The sequence below is a fragment of the Tachyglossus aculeatus genome, chromosome 1 (assembly GCF_015852505.1).
Source record: "Tachyglossus aculeatus isolate mTacAcu1 chromosome 1, mTacAcu1.pri, whole genome shotgun sequence".
NCBI lineage: Eukaryota > Metazoa > Chordata > Mammalia > Monotremata > Tachyglossidae > Tachyglossus > Tachyglossus aculeatus.
In genome coordinates, this window is record NC_052066.1 from 122,860,032 (window position 1) to 122,877,910 (window position 17,879).

At 45.3% G+C, this 17,879-nt stretch overlaps 1 protein-coding gene across 16 annotated transcripts in view; it reads right to left on the reverse strand.

Annotated features, from left to right (window-relative positions):
• RIMS1 (regulating synaptic membrane exocytosis 1) overlaps positions 1-17,460 on the reverse strand; it is a 554,640-nt gene extending 537,180 nt beyond the window's left edge. For all 16 annotated transcript variants that reach the window (XM_038748659.1, XM_038748658.1, XM_038748657.1 and 13 more), the window contains exon 1: positions 16,839-17,460. In XM_038748659.1, the coding sequence (XP_038604587.1) occupies positions 16,839-17,008 (170 nt within the window). In that variant the 5' untranslated portion in view covers positions 17,009-17,460. The remainder of the gene's footprint in view (positions 1-16,838) is intronic.
• Positions 17,461-17,879: the final 419 nt, after the last annotated feature.

The following is a 17,879-nucleotide window of genomic DNA, read 5'->3' on the forward strand; positions in this document are numbered from 1 at the left end:
AGTGATTGGATTAATGTGGTAACAGTTTGAATGGAGATGAAAGGGCGGATTTTAGCGATGCTGTGAAGGTCAAACCAACAGGATTTTGTTATGGATTGGCTATGTGGTTTGATTGAGAGAGAGGATTCAAGGATAACATGGTAGACATGTTCCCTGATCAAAGACTCGGTTTTCTTCTCTTCCTCTTTCCCTCTATTTCTCTCAGCTTTCCACCTCCAATCTCTCCCCTTCCCAACCAATCCCACATGCATTTGCACCAATCACCCTAGGATCTGACTTGGTCTGGATCAAGCCAGCACGAAGCCGTAGCCAGTCAGGTTTGCGTTGACTCTGATGATTACGGCACTTCCATTCTTCCATGAAGCAAAAACGGGAGGGGGTTATGGTTCTCTTAGAAGGTGTTCAATACGGAACACAAATGAAGTGTGAATGACCTACCTATCTCACTGTGGACATCAGAGCCATTTCTGCTGTTGGAGATCCAGCTGCTATCCAAAGGGAACATGGCCCTGCCATACAAAATTTCTTTACATTTGGGATTTCAGGTGGGTTCAACCTTAAAACTGTAATTGTTGAGCTAGGGGTGGGGATGTATTGAGTCTGGATGAGAGGGAACCCAAACTCGAGTAATATACAGGGCTCTAACCTCACTGCCTTCTGTAAAAGGTTTTAATGGCTCTCGACTTTCTTCAACGTATAACTCAAGCTCGTGACTGCTCAGTTCAAGGTTCTCCAACTGTGAAAACCCCTTTCTAGGAGGACTTTTTCCTACTCTAGTTTAGAACTTCCAAGTCATTCCTCACACTATCATTTTGTAGTAGTAACAGCCATGAGAGTAGTAGCAAGACAGTAGTAAGCGTAGTGAGAAGCAGCGTGGCTCAGTGGAAAGAGCTCAGGCTTGGGATTCAGAGGTCATGGGTTCTAATCCCGGCTCTGCCACATATCTGCTGTGTGACCTCGGGCAAGTCATTTAACTTCTCTGAGCCTCAGTTACCTCATCTGTAAAATGGGGATTAAGACTGTGAGCCCCACGTGGGACAACCTGATCATCTTGCATCCCCCCCAGCGCTTAGAATGGTGCTTTGTTACACAGTAAGCGCTTAACAAATGCCATCAATCATTATTATCATTATTTATGAACCCCCCTATTCATTCATTCAGTCAATCGTATTTATTGAGCGCTGACTATGTGCAGAGCACTGTACTAAGCGCTTGGAAAGTACAAATGCCTACTATGGGCAAAGCACCATACTCGGCACTGAGAAAAAAAAAGGGGGGGGGGGTAATAATTAGGCCCAATAATTAGGCCCAAAGGGCTTACAATCTAACAGTCCTTAATATTTTTTGAGTGCTTACTGTGTGCAGAGCACTGTACTAAGCAGTTGTGAAAGTACAACATAATAGAGTCGGTAGACATGTCCGCTGCTCATACCTCACAATCTAGGAATATAGGTGGGAGGCAGGACTGGCAAGGGAACCATGAAGATATCTGGGCTTAAAAACAAAACAAAAGTTAAGAACAATGAGAAAAACAAAAAATAAAATGAAAAGGAAAGAAGCGAAAGGCAACTGTGACTACAAAACAGAGTTTCAGGTTCCCTACAGCTCAGAGTCCAATAGTCCCAGCAGCAGTCACAGCGGCTGTTACAACCACTGCAACCACTACAGCCACTGCAGCCTTTCCAACCTTATAAATCTCGTGGACCTCTCATGCTGCTGGTGCAGGCCAGGTACGAAGCAACACCCCGGAGTGGCAAAAGGAGGGAGATCCAAAGGAGTTCCCGACAATGATGCTTGACAGCCCAGTAGGGTGAGAGGCTGAGGCTCTGGGCTACGCATGTTTCTGTCTTCCCCACAGTCTCTTCATTCCACTTCACTAAACTGAATCCACCCCTACATCCTACACAAAGCCCTCCTGGAGGAGCAGGAGCGTGGCTCAGTGGAAAGAGCCCGGGCTTTGGAGTCAGAGGTCATGGGTTCAAATCCTGACTCCCCTACTTAGCTGTGTGACTTTGGGCAAGTCACTTAACTTCTCTGCACCTCAGTTACCTCACCTGTAAAATGAGGATTAAGACTGTGAGCCCCCCGTGGGACAACCTGATCACTGTGTAACCTCCCCAGTGCTTAGAACTGTGCTTTGCACAAAGTAAGCGCTTAATAAATGCTACCATTATTATTATTATTAGCCATTGCCATCCTCTGCATAGCCACACCTTCTGCTATTTCTGCTCCTCTGCATATTTCTGTTTATATATTTAGTCTGTTTAACATTAAATATATGATCTGTAAAGGAAGGAATCTCTTTTGCACACTTTCGCAATTATTTTCAATGCTAGAACACTGCACAAAATTGGGATTGCAAAGAGTTAAATGAAAAAATAAATATATTGCAGCATTTTGTTAAGTGCTTACTATCAGCCAAGCACTGTATTAATCTCTTGTGTAGATACAGAATAATCAGCTTCCACATGGTCACAGAATAAGTAGGAGGTTAAAGGTTAAAGGAGGTTAAAGAGGCACTGAATCTCCATTTTGCAGGTGAGGGAACTGAGGCACAGAGAAGTTAAGTGACTTGCCCAAGATCACACAGCAGAGAAGTGGAGTAGCAAGGATTAGAAGCCAAAACCTCTAACTCCCAGACTTGGGCTCTTTCTACTAGGTCATGCTGCTTCCAAAGAGTTACTAGAGAAAAAGCAAAGGTAAGAGAAGCATCATGGTATACTGGATAGAGCACAGGCATGGGAGTCAGAAGGTCATGGGTTCTAATCCCAATTCTGCCACTTGCCTGTTGTGTGACCTTGGGCAACTCACTTCAATTCTCTGTGCCTCAGTTACCTCATCGGTAAAATGGGGATTGGGACTGTGAGCCCCATGTGGGACAAGGACTGTGTGCAACCTGATTTGCTTGTTAGCACCCCAGCATTTAGTATAGTGCCTAGCACAGCGTAAGTGCTTAACAAATACCACAATTATTATTAGTTTCATTAAGAGAACTGATTCGTGTTATATATTAACAGGAGTACACTTTAGACAATTTGCATTAGCTTGAACTGATAGGAACAAGAATGGCAAAAGCATACTAAATCCTCTGTGAACCACAACTTAAATATAATTCCATAGTATCAAAAGATATCAATTAAATTACATCCCATAAAATGGTTTAATATTTCAGTTAAGCCCATTAGTTACTTTCAAATTGAATAAGTTTAACTTTTTATTGAAAAAAATGCATTTTAACACCCAAATTTGGAAAGAAGCATCAAAATACCATTTTCTACAAGGAATTCGAACTACTTAAATGTGCATGTTATAGAAGACGTCTGCTCTAAATGTACATTATTCTTTTGGAATACCCTAGAGAGTTACAAAAGTTATCCCTTTGACAAACGACTGGATTTAGGAAGATGGTGCATGATTTACAATTTTTCCTTGCAACAAAGAGGACTTCAAGATGATTCCGGCCTCAGGAAAACTTGCAACAATTCCCATAATTCTAGAGTTATAGCTGTAGCATTTTTTTTATGAGAATCCCTTCCCATCCAAAACTGCATTTTGCCCAACTTGAGCATTTTATCCCTATGACTTCACGCTGTTTAAAGTGATGGATTTAGGAGGAGAAGCAATTTTGGCTAGTATACACATTTCATACAATATGGGCATTTCATTCAATAGTTGAAGGGTTTCATTGAACAACATAAAGTTCTGAAGTTACTAGTACAGATTATTTTGACTCCACACACTCTTCAAAGTCCTGTGGCAGCCTTGTGACACTGACCTAGTAGTAAGAGTATTTACTATTTATTAAGTGTTTTATATGTGCTGAATACTCTACAGAGCACTGGGTATCTGGGTCCATGAACAGAAATTTCAGCAAATGGATCCACCTGGCACATGATTAGAGACCCTAACCACAAATTGATTCATTGCTTCATTCATTCATTCATTCATTTATTGAGCGCTTACTGTAAACTAAGCACTTGTGGCCATTCATTCATTCACTCGTATTTATTGAACACTTCCTATGTGCAGAGCACTGTACTAAGAGCTTGGAAATACAATTCGGCAACAAATAGCGGCAATCCCTACCCAACAACGGGCTCACAGGCTAGAAAGGGGGAGACCGACAACAAAACAAAACAAGTAGACAGGCATCAATAGCATCAATATAAATAAACAGAATTATATATACACATCATTAATAAAATAAACAGAATAATAAATATGTACATATATGCACAAGTGCTGTGGGGTGGGGAGGGGTGTAGAGCAGATGGAGGGAGTAGGGCATCCCTGACCACAATGAGCTTATAGTCTAGAGGGATGAATAGAAGCAACCAGTCTTTCCCAAAGTGTAAAACACAACGTTGTAAATAACTGACCCCTCCATTCATCCAGTTATATTCACTCATTCATTCATTCAATCGCATTTACTGAGCGCTTACTGTGTGCAGAGCACTGTACTAAGCACTTGGGAAGTACAAGTAAAAAGTACAATTATATACATGAAGAGCACCCAATTATCTTAACAAAGCAACGTGCCCTAGTCAAAAAAGCATGGGCCCGGAAGTCAGAAGACCTGGGTTCCATCATTCATTCAATCGTATTTATTGAGCGCTTACTGTGTGCAGAGCACTGTACTAAGTGCTTGGGAAGTACAAGTTGGCAACATATAGAGACGGTCCCTACCCAACAGCGGGCTCACAGATCTGCCACTTGCTGTTTGACCTGGGATAAGTCATGTAACTTTTCTGGGCCTCAGTTACCTCATCTATAAACTGGGGATTAACTCTGGGATCACCAAGTTGGACATGGACTGTTTCCACCCTGATTAGCCTGTATCTAACTCTGCGTTTAGTGCCCGGCTCATAGTCAGCACTTGACAAATACCAATTAAAAAACATCTACCCCTCTAGCCTAACAAATTCCTACAATTTGATCTAGGGCTAGTTTCTTGTTAGAACATTGATGCTTGCTCTCAGCTGGACCCAGATTTCTTTTTCCCTCATTTCTGGAATAGTGCATGGGCATTTCCTAAATGTATATGGAACAAGGAAAGCGGGCCAATGTCAGGCCCTGGCCACAAGTATAAAGCCCAGGGTAAAGTGGAGGGCTGGCAGCAAGTCAGACCTTTCGGCTGGTATTGAGAGCCAATATGGATGGCTCAGGTTGCAAGGTGGAATTGTTAGCCTGAATTGATCATATTGACTGCCTTCACTTCCCAAATTCACCAGCACATGCCAATTCTCCCCTTGTGCTGAATAATCCTAAATAGCATATGGGATTTGCCAGAGTTTTAATAATAAAAATAGAATAGATCTTCTCCTCACCCCACCTATTCCTTCCCCGCCTCCCAATTCCACTCCAAGTCAGCTGTATGTGCTCAGGGGCAGCAGGGCTAGCTGCCTTATCGACAAATTTAGCCAACTGGCTTGGACCCTGTTCAGCCGGGGACTCTCCATGTCTTTCTAACTTTTCACAACCCTGACTGGCCAGTGCCAAACTGCCTTGAGCCTGCCCTGAAAATCAGTATATGGTCCCTGAATCCTGAAACAGGGTGTTGCTTTGATCCTGAACTGTACTGCCTCCTTCCTCTAACAATTAAGTATTTCAGAATTAAATTTAAATCTGATAATGCTCATTTAATTGTTGTAGTTGGGATTAAATCAGAGGAATATGATTTTATGGCTCTTTTCATTATTGGAATAATACATTTTTAAAAGACTCCAAGAGTCAGGTCAGGAAAGACTAGTGAAGGAGGGAGGTTTATTGAAGAGCCATTTCCACCAAATCGTTGCTCACAGACCCAAGTTCTTGTCTAAAGCAGGAAGGAGAATTTGATCATGGGTTTGCTACTTTCCTTTTGAGAGACTCTGGATAATTTACTTAGCAGCTCTGGGTGTAGAGTAGCCTTGTACTATCAATGGATAAAATAGTCTTTACTGGTCTATGTGTTTACTCTCCTGCTGTGATTCCTGAGAGCCTACTGTGCATCTTTCAGCTCCCCTATTAACAGAGCTAGGGGACTCTACTCCAGTAGAGTTCTTAGAAAAAAAGGCTCTATGTAGGAGCCTAAACTCCAGTCCAGGCACAAAGAGGTGTCAATAAAGTAGGGCATCTGAATTCTCCGTCTACAGCCTGCAGCTATTTCTTTTTCTGTTGTGGATGGTATTTGTTTCTTGGGTTTTATTGTGGTATTTGTTAAACACTTCCTATGTATCAGGCACTGTACAAAGCACAGGGTAGATACAAGATAATCAGTTTGGACACAGTGCCTATCCCACATGGGGCTCACAGTCTAAGTGGGAGGGAGAACCAGTTATTGAATTCCCATTTTTCTGATGAAGAAACTGAGGCACAGAGAAGTTAAATCATTTGCCCAAGATCACACAGCAGGCAAGCGGCAGTGATGGAATTAGAACTCAGGTCCTTTGACTCTCAGGCTCGCGCTCTTTCTGCAAGGCCAAACTGCTTCCCACATGACATTTCTCTACCCCTCGCTGCAGCTCTTAGCTTTCTCTTTTCATCTTCTCAGCTTTCCCTGGATTTTCTTTTCTACCTTCTCTCCTTCTTTCTTTCTTTCTTTCCTTTCTCTCTTCTCCTTCCCCAAAAGTAGCATAGTAAGAAAGAGCATAGGTCTGGGGAGACAAGAGTTTTGAGTTCTAATACCAGCTGTGTAACTTGTTTGCTATTAACTTCTCTATGCTTCTGGTACTTCATCTGTAAAATGTGGATTAATACTTTATTCTCTCTCCACCTTAGACTGTGAGCCCCAGTGCAAGATAAGGACTGTGCCTGACCTAATTAAATTTGCTTTTGCACACAATAAGCACTTAATAAATATGACTGAATGAATGAACTTGTACCTACCTCAGCTCTTAAAATAGTTTTCGACACATAATAAGCACTAAACAAATACTATGAAAATAAAAAAATAATAAAAATTGTATCTGCCCAAGTGTTTAACAGTGCTTCATGGCACACAGCAAAAACTTAGCAAATATCACATAAAACATACACATAAAACTGCAACATACAGGATAAAGGACATGAACAGAATTGTTTATGGGAAATATGAACATAAGGAAACACTGATCAGCTCTTTTCCTATCCCTTTGGTCACTTCCCTATTTCTCCCAGTCCTAAAATGAAGCTTTCTAGCTCAGTGGGGGAACTAGTCATTGAGCTTTTAATGAACAGTCTCCTCTATCGTTGTGGTCTAGAGGAAGGAGCACAGGATGGGAAGCCAGAAGACCTGGATTATCTTCCTAGTTTGCTAGGTGACCTCAAGAAAGTCACTTTACCTCCCTGTGCCTCATTGGTGAAATGGAAAAAATTATAGCTGCCTCTCACTGCCTCACTATTTGTGAGGATCACCGAGAAAAAAGCCCAGTTCTGGGGGTCGGAGGACATGGGTTCTAATCCCAGCTCTGCCATTTGTTTGCTGTCGGACCTTGGGCAAGTCACTTACCTTGTCCCTGTCTCGGTTTCCTCATCTGTAAAATCAGGATTCAGTACCTGATCTCCCCTCTACTGAGACAGTGAGCCCAATGTGGGACAGGGACCCTGTCTGACCTGATTAACTTGCATCTACCCCAGAGCTCAGAACGGTGGTTGACACAGAGTAAGTACTTAAGAAGTACCATATTTACAGTTATAATTGAAGTGAAAACCACATAAAAAATAAAAGTACTAAATAAATCCTCTATTCCATTGTATCACTCCTGGCAGGAGTGCAGGAAAACAAATGATGATGCCCTTGTATATAGGAAACCACTGATCGTCACTCTTCATAATTTCTAACCCTGATCCTTTCTTCTCATACTAATGGGGAATACTGGAAAGACATATCTTCTGAATTCACTTTATGGGAAAGCATACTACATGTCATTCATTCATTAATTCAATCGTATTTATTGAGCGCTTACTGTGTGCACAGCACTGTACTAAGCGCTTGGGAAGTACAAGTCGGCAACATACAGAAGCAGCAGCGTGGCTCAGTGGGAAGAGCCCGGGCTTGGGAGTCAGAAGTCATGGGTTCTAATCCTGGCTCTTCCACATGTCTGCTGTGTGACCTTAGGCAAGTCACTTAACTTCTCTGAGCCTCAGTTACCTCATCTGTAAAATGTGGATTAAGACTGTGAGCCCTAAGTGGGACAACCTGATCACCTTGTCTTCCCCCCCTTAGCGCTTAGAACAGTGCTTCACACATAGTAAGCGCTTAACAAATGTCATCATTATTATATAGAGACAGTCCCTTCCCAACAACAGGCTCACAGTCTAGAAGTCTAATCCTTCAATCAGTCAACAGTATCTACTGAGCACCTCTGGTGCTCAGAATCAATCAATCAATTGTATTTATGAGTGCTTACTGTGTGCAGAGCACTGTACCAAGCGCTTGGGAAAGTACAGCATGATAATATAACAGACAAATTCCCTGCCCCCAGTGAGTTTACAGTCCAGATGGGGAGAAATATTATTATAAGAACTCTCTCCTCGACCCCCTCCAATCTGGCTTCCGTCCCCTACACTCCAGGGAAACTGCCCTCTCAAAGGTCACCACTGACCACTTTCTTGCCAAATCCAATGGCTCCTGCTCTATCCTAATCCTCCTTGACCTCTCAGCTACCTTCAACACTGTGGATCACCCCCTTCTCCTCAACAGGCTATCCAACCTTGGCTTCACAGACTCCGTCCTCTCCTGGTTCTCCTCATTTCTCTGGCCGTTCATTCTCAGTATCGTTCACGGGCTCCTCCTCCCCCTTCCATCCCCTTATTGTAGGGGTTCCTCAAGGGTCAGTTCTTGGTCCCCTTCTATTCTCTATCTATTCTCACTCCCCTGGTGACCTCATTCACTCCCAAGGCTTCAACTATCATCTCTACGCTGATGACACCCAAATCTACATCTCCGCCCCTGCTCTCTCCCCCTGCCTCCAGGCTCCTATTTCCTCCTGCCTTCAGGACATCACCATCTGGATGCCTGTCCACCATCTAAAACTCAACATGCCTAAAACTGAGCTCCTTATCTTCCCTCCCAAACCCTGTCCTCTCCCTCATTTTCCCATCACTGTAGACAGCACTACCATCCTTTCATTTTATAAGCCCACAACCTTGGTGACATTCTTGACTCCACTCTCTCATTCACCCCACATATCCATTCCATCACCAAAACCTGCCGGTCTCACCTCTACAACATCGCCAAGATCCACCCTTTCCTCTCCAACCAAATCGCTACCTTGCTGGTTCAATCTCTCATCCTATCCCTACTGGATTACTGCATCAGCCTCCTCTCTGATCTCCCATCCTCCTGTCTCTCCCCGCTTCAGTCTATACTTCACTCTGCTGCCCGGGTTATCTTTGTACAGGAACGCTCTGGGCATGTCACTCCCCTCCTCAAAAATCTCCAGTGGTTTCCTGTCAACCTACAAATCAAGCAAAATCTCCTCACTCTTGGCTTCAAGGCTCTCCATCACTTTGCCTCCTCCTACTTCACCTCACTTCTCTCCTTCTACATCCCAGCCAGCACACTCCGCTCCTCTACTGCTAACTTCCTCACTGTGCCTCGATCTTGCCTGTTCATCGACCCCTGGCCCACGTCTTTCCCCTGGCCTGGAAAGCCCTCCCTCCACACATCCGCCAAACTAGCTCTCTTCCTCCCTTCAAAGCCCTACTGAGAGCTCATCTCCTCCCGTAGGCCTTCCCAGCCTGAGCCCCCTTTTACCTCTCCTCCTCCCCTCCCCATCGCCCCCCCGCCATACCCCCTTCCCCTCCCCAGAGCACTTGTACATATTTGTACATATTTATTACTTTATTTTACTTGTACATATTTACTACTCTATTTTATTAATGATGTACATATAGCTGTGATTCTATTTATTCAGATGGTTTTGACACCTGTCTACTTGTCTTGTTGTCTGTCTCCCCCTTCTAGACTGTGAGCCCATTGTTGGGTAGGGACCATTTCTATATGTTGCCAACTTGTACTTCCCAAGCACTTAGTACAGTGCTCTGCACACAGTAAGCACTCAATAAATATGATCGAATGAACGAATGAATGAATGTACACAAGTGCTATGGGTCTACAGTGGGGTGGTGTGAATAAAGGGAGCAAATCAGGGCAATGCAAAAGCGAGAAGGAGAAAAGGAAATGAGGCCATTTGGTGTGCAGAACACTACATAAATGGAAGCAGCATGTTTTAATGGAAAAAACACGGGCTTGGGAGTCAGACGATGTGGGTTCTAATCCTGGCTCCACCTCTTGTCAGCTGTGTGATCTTGGGCAAACCACTCAACTTCTCTATGCCTGTTACCTCATCTGCAAAATGGAGATTAAGATTGTGAGCCCCAAGTGGGACAACTTCATTACCTTGTATCTACCCCAGAGCTTAGGAACAGTGCTTGGCACATAGCAAGTGCTTAACAAATACCATAATTATTATTATTATTATAAAGGACTTGGGAGAGTACAACAGTGGCAGAAGAAGTGATCCATGGCCATGAGGAATTTATGACTGACCTGGAGAGACAGTCATAAAATAATTTACAAAAGGGAAAGAAGTGATCAAATAGTAGTGCATGTAAATTGATGTGCTAAAATTGTTCACACAATTTCCCCACTATCCCCACTTTTGCATCCCCAAAACAGCAGACGGACTATTATGTAACTATGGTCTCATCCTCTCCTTACTGCCAAAGCAAGAATTAAAAAGGAGGAGGAGAGAAGGAAGAAAAAGGTAAGCAGGATTTTGAGCCTGCTTCTCTTACTTTTATTGCATTCACCCAAGTGCTGCTTATATTAAGCACTCAATGAACTGGGGTAAAGCTCTCCTTCCGTCTGCTCATACCCCAGAGTTTACACGTCTGAGTAAAGAAACACCATCTCCACTGCGAGTGCGTAACTGAGCCATTAGCACATCCTGACCTTTTCTTCTCTATCTACCATGGCACTACTATCCCGGTTATAAAAATATTTTATTCCCGTTAAGAACCTGGGGGAGGGGGTGCGGTTATCTGTGGAGGCAATTATGTAAGTAAATGTGGTATACTAAAGTGTGGTGGAAGGTTGCAAGTGCAAAATTGCTGAACCGATGGTGGGAAGGATGTGATCTGGGAAGAAGAAAATTATTTTGGGAAAGTGTCCTGGAAGGGTTGTGATTTAAAAGACAGGGAAAGTTGTGATCTTCTAAGGGGTCCAACTTCCCATAACAGGCTCCTAAAGGTACAGGAATACATGTAAAGAGGGAATCCTGGCTTCTCATGTCTAGTCTTTCTCTCTGTGAACCAGTCCTTCTGCTTGTTGATAGAGGAATATTAGAAAAATCCCACCTCTGCTTGCTCCATTAGAATCCTTCCTCTAATAGTTTCAGGATGGTGCCTAACACCCACAGGTCTTCTTCCATTTTCTGAAAGGTTTTGAGAATACCTGCTTCACTCTCCCCCTCTCCCTAAATGAGTCAGGCCTGGCCTAAATGAATAAGCTCACAGATCCTGAATTTGGAGAGTCAAGATGAGCTAGGTCTAATCATTCAAGATATATACAACCCTACCTCCTTCATATACCTACTCCCCACACTCTCAGTTCAGGGGAACTTCAGGATGGGTAAATGAGGTACGAGAGATAGCACTGTGGTATTATTGCACCACGTTTGTCGCAAATGAGTGGTAGTTTCAATACGCCACTGGGACAATCCCAGATGGGTGAAATACCACATGCCCTGTGAAACACTACCCAGAAGCAAGTTCTGACCCATTTCCATTGTGACTCGTGTTCATGTCTAATCCAAGAGGGGCCCAGGGACAGAGCAGGATAGACCGGGGTTGGTAACTGAATTTGGATTTCTGGACCACAAGTTGCTCTAAACATTTGCACGGGGTCCTTCCAACAGACAGTAGGAGATTTTTCCCTAGCATTTCCTCCCTGGGAAAATCTCACAGTGCTTAAAAAGACTGCTTTCGGATGACTGAACAGATAATTTTTTCCAAATGGTGGAAAGTTCTTTGAGTCCTATCTTTGGCACAGCCACCTCTTCTCCAGACAGATAGAAGAAATAGGGGCTAGACAAAAGCTAGTCCCAAACAACTACTGAGATTTCTTATTCACCCTCTAGGTCCTTATCTCAGTCCATGACTCAGACCATCAACTTTACCTTTTCTTCCTCTTCCTCTCCCATTCTAAACTCTAGTGCTTCTCACCTTGGAATTCAAAAAAAAAAAAAAGATGAAGATGATTATGGTATTTCAAGTATATTGAGCTTGATCATGATTTAAGCCCTAGTTGATACAATTTCTAATTCCTATTTTGCTTATGTTGTCTGATTATTTATACGCTACAGAATATTCAATACTAGAAAGTTGGATTTGGGGAAAATCCACTGTTGGAAGATAAATTAAGAATTGAGAAGTCTTGACAGGCTCCATACATGTCTTTTAGAGGAGAACTAACAAACTACAAAAGCACTTAAATTTATAGCACTTCACAACAAATTTTTATCATTATGATAAAGTATTTTCCTTCAACATATATAAACTTGATCCAAGATCTGGAGCACAAAAGCCACCAGTTAGGAGGTTATTTTCTTGATTTAAGCTCTTTGTGGGCAGAGAACATGTTTACCAACTTGGCGGTATTGTACTCTCTCAAATGTAGAGTACAGTGCTCTGCATGTGGTAAGTGCTCAAAAAATAACAGTGGCATGATAAAAGGAAATTTCAAAGTGCAGAGTTCAGATAAATATTGGTTCATAATCAAAAGTAATTGTACATTTAGATGAAATGTTATTTTGATTGCTAGCAGTTGGGAAAAAATGACTAGTGTTCTATAGTCAAGTAAAAGTATGTTTTCCCTTGGGGACTGCTACTTCAGTTAAACTTAAGACAAAGCTCATATACGCTAATACATTTCGCTGTGGACAATTTCTCAAACTGAAGTCCAAGTAATTTACAAGGAAGTCCACCTAAAATGATTACCCTCTGCAACTGCCTCCCGAAGCTGCTAAAATGACTCCTGTGAAAATAAATTAATAATGTTATGTGGCAAACCACCTGAAACTGCAGCAGGCCCCATAAAAAAATTAGACAGCCTCTTTAAAATATACTGTTGAGCAATCCATTTTTCATGCAAGTTCAGCAAAGGGCCCTTATTTGATGAATAACCAAGATCTTTGAATGGTCCCCAAAGTTTTCATAAAAAACTCATAAGATGTGCATTAACCCTCCTGGAAATGCATACAAGTCAATCGTGAAAATCTGGAAAAATGCATCAAACTGCTTCAATACAAAAGGAGGATTAAAACATTGCCTTGAGAGCAGACCTGACTGATAAAAGTTATTTCAAAGGATCTGGATTAGATAGAGCTGTTGTATAACAGCATCACAGACTGCAATCTTATGTGAAATCTTACACTAGAAGACAACATTTGTGTGGAATGTTATCTCTCCGGTCTTTCATTCTCAGTCTCTTTTGTGGGCTCCTCCTTCCCCTTCCATCCCCTTACTGTAGGGGTTCCTCAAGGTTCAGTTCTTGGTCCCCTTCTGTTCTCAATCTACACTCACTCCCTTGGTGACCTCATTCGCTCCCACGGCCTCAACTATCATCTCTACGCTGATGACACCCAAATCTACATCTCTGCCCCTGCTCTTTCTCCCTCCCTCCAGGCTCGCATCTCCTCCTGCCTTCAGGATATCTCCATCTGGATGTCTGCCCGCCACCTAAAACTCAACATGTCCGAGACTGAACTCCTTGTCTTCCCTCCCAAACCCTGCCCTCTCCCTGACTTTCCCATCACTGTTGACGGCACCACCATCCTTCCCGTCTCACAAGCCCGCAACCTTGGTGTCATCCTCAACTCCGCTCTCTCGTTCACCCCTCACGTCCAAGCCGTCACCAAAACCTGCCGGTCTCAGCTCCGCAATAATGCCAAGATCCACCCTTTCCTCTCCTTCCAAACCACTACCCTGCTCGTTCAAGCTCTCATCCTATCCCGTCTGGATTACTGTATCAGCCTCCTCTCCGATCTCCCATCCTCCTGTCTCTCCCCACTTCAATCCATACTTCACGCCGCTGCCCGGATTGTCTTTGTCCAGAAATGCTCTGGGCATGTTACTCCCCTCCTCAAAAATCTCCAGTGGCTACCAATCAACCTATGCATCAGGCAGAAACTCCTCACCCTTGGCTTCAAGGCTCTCCATCACCTCTCCCCCTCCTGCCTCACCTCACTTCTCTCCTTCTACAGCCCAGCCCATACCCTCCACTCCTCTGCCACTAATCTCCTCACCATGCCTCATTCTCGCCTGTCCCGCCGTCGACCCCTGGCCCACGTCATCCCCCTGGCCTGGAATGCCCTCCCTCCCCACATCTGCCAAGCTAGCTCTCTTCCTCCATTCAAGGCCCTACTGAGAGCTCACCTCCTCCAGGAGGCCTTCTCAGACTGAGCCCCCTCCTTCCTTTCCCCCTCCGCCCCCTCTCTCCATCCCCCCCGCCTTACCTCCTTCCCTTCCCCACAGCACCTGTATTTATGTTTGTATATACTTATTACTCTATTTATTTATTTTACTTGTACATATTTATTCTACTTATTTTATTTTGTTAATATGTTTTGTTTTGTTCTCTGTCTCCCCCTTCTAGACTGTGAGCCCAATGTTGGGCAGGGACCATCTCTATATGTTGCCAACTTGTATTTCCCAAGCGCTTAGTACAGTGCTCTGCACACAGTAAGCGCTCAATAAATACGATTGAATGAATGAATGAATGAATGGAAGTGGGGAGAGCAGGGAACGACTGTGGGAAGATTCTTTTTGATATGAACACTCAAACTGCTATAAATCTCATTTACTCCTATAAAAAGGCCTTTGCACACCCAGGGAGTGCACAGCTTTTGCTTTCCTCCCATCCCCCCAAACAAGAATCCCTTTCCTATATCGGAATCAAGAGAGCAGTCGATAAATGAAATGCTTTGCCTCTTCTTGCCCTGGCTTCCCCCTCCCTATACAGGCCTTGAGAGGGGGACTTAGCCTGTTCCATGGATGGTTGCCAGGAGGCCTACAGCTAGCTACCCACCGACTGCAATTAACACCAGAGGAGCAGCAGGGGCAGACCCACAGAGGCTAATCAGCTGCAAGGGGAAAGATTCCAAGGGTTGCAATCAGGACAGCGACAGACAGACCCACAGTCAGACAGAATCACAGTCTCGGCCACCATCCACTACTGCCATGCTCAGAACTACAAAGGACAGAGCAAAGGGAGCTGTATTTTAAGTAGATGGGCCCCCAAATTTTTCAGCATTTACATTTCATCTTCCACTCCCACCCCTCTACAAGTCACTATTCATTTTGGATGGGGAGGTACAAAGAATTCAGGAACTCGGTGCCTATTTTGGCCTTACTAAGATGTGCAAATGAACGGGTCTTTCCCTCCTTCCCTCAATTCCTCCCACAGAAGGGAAGGAATCATGGGGATCTTCTCTCCTCTGTACCATTCCACCTTCCCCTCCTCTTTCCAACCAATCGGTAGGCATGTCCTATCTCCCCATCCCTCCACACTCGAAGACATCCTGTGCTCTAAAGGGAGAGGGGAACACCTTCTGTGGCCCATTCTTAGCACCGGAGGAAATTCTGGGAAGGAAATAGAGCAGAGAAAACTCAGGGATCCCTGGAAGCTTCCCCTGATAGCAGCTTGGTGGCAACAGGTCCCTGAGCTCATCAGCACCCTCCGGAAGGAGGAGACACGAACAGAGCAGAGAGACGCAAGATCTAGAAATATCTCTCCCATTGGAGCTTACAACTTCACTAAAAATAGTGAGGCACTGAGGTTTAGGGATAGCCCCTAAAATTGACTCGCAGTGACACAAACAGCACAATGAGCCAAACAACGCTTACAAGTGATTTCTCGGGAAGCAAATGGAAGCAGCAGTGACAGGGTTGCACACCTTATGCACCAGCAAACGGGCCTATCCGATTACACACCCATGTTAATGGGACACACTGAGACAGGGCTTTACACTGAGGGCTTTATGGGGCTGAAAGGAGCCAAAAAAGATAAGGAAGGGTTTTCCAAATATTCAACCGCCTTTTGAAGCACTTCAATCAGTGACTGAGTAGGCCCTGGAAGTCCTAGCAAAACACTAAACACGAACCTCTGTTCTGCCCAGGCCAGAATCCCAAACAGCCTTTTCTATCGCTGGAAACTTTGCATTACCAACTGCCTTATTTATGGGGATGGTCAGCAAATGGTGACATTACACGGAAGGGGATGTGAAGAAGAGGTTAAACGGACCCGAGGGAGGCAGTTTACCAAAGATGCCATTTCCCCACCCTCCCACCCCACATTCCCCCAAGACCCAATCCTATATGGGATGAATGAGGATGGAAAGCCTGCCAAAAATAAAATTAAAAAAGGCATTTATTTTGCACAGATGGTGACCCCTCATTCCAACAACCCCCAAAATGTCAAACTACTTAGAGAGGATGGCGGTAGTCGCCCTGCCCAGGGCCCAACCCCAGCATCCCCATCCTCTTTCCCTGTCCCCCTCCACTTTACCCCCAGACCCAAATTCTTCCCTCCACCTGGCCTACATTTAGGACATCCTCCTGGCCTCCAGCCTGTCATCCTGGCCCTGTCCGGTCAGTTCTCTCTTCTCTCCTGTCACGGGGATCATCGCACCCTCTTCTCCCTCCCATTTCACTCTCCCCCTAGTCTCTCTCCCCCTAGCCACCCGAGCCCCTGCGCACGCCTTCCCCCCACTGCACGGGTGTACACACCCACCCGTGCACACACAGGCACACGCAAACACACACAAGGGAATGAATGAGCGGTGAACGACTGAAGGACAGGCTGAGCCGCTTACTTGAGCATGGCCTCTTCTTTCTCCTCCTCCTCCTTCTGCCGGTCCATCACTGCCATGATAATGTTCCGCTCCTCTTCGGTCAGGTGGCTCAGGTCGGGGAGCTCTTGCATCGGGGGAGGCCCCGTGGGAGGGCGTGGGCCGCGGGGCCCCACGGCCGAGGACGAAGACATGTTTTGCTTGGGTGTTTTTCGCCTCCCCCAATTCTCCCTCTTCCTTTATACCGCTCCCACCCCCTGCACGGGGCAGCTCGCTCAGAGGCAGCAAGAAGAGATCCAGTGGTGCATGGCTGTTTGCAGCCACCCCAGCCCCTGATGCTCCCTTGGTTTGGGGGTGGGTTTTTTGGCAGCTTTAGGAGGATTTGGGGCAGATCGGCCAATTCTCGCAACCCATCCTCCGAGGGGAGGGCCGGGGGAGATGTGCACACAGGCAAGCTGGTGGGCTTTACCGGAGATCTCCGGGCATCAGGCAGGATGAAGAGGGCGGGGGCTGCTGCTCTTTGCTGCTGCTGCTTCTTGCTGATGCTTTTTGCTGCTGCTCTTTGCTGCTGCTTCCTTTGCAGCTGCTCCTCCTCCAAGCCTCCGCCTCCCTCGGAAGGCTTGGCTGCCCCTGGCTTCGGACTGGAAGAGAAGCAGAAAGGGAGGGGGAAAGGGCGGGAGGGCCTGTGGGTTTTCAGGAGGAGCCTGAGCTCCTTCCCCCCGAGATGATGGTCGGGCTGCCGCTGCTTTGGCCGACGCGGCCGTCAGCCACTCAGTCCGGGCCCCGCACCGCCCCCGCATGCTCCGCCCTCCCTCTCCCCCCACCCCCCCTCTGCCAACACGCATACTACATTCCTGTCCCCAGGTACCCCCTTACACATGAGTCATCCTCCTTTTCCACACTCCCTGGGCATCGCACCCATCGGGGTTAGCTGCCACTGGGCAGCTTTCTCTCCTCTGCGTTGCTTCCACACCTTGACATTCCCTCCCACCCCTAAAGCAACATGACTTAAAGTGTCGGCTTTTTTCATCATTCCCTGGAGAAAGTCATTTGGCCTGAATTGGC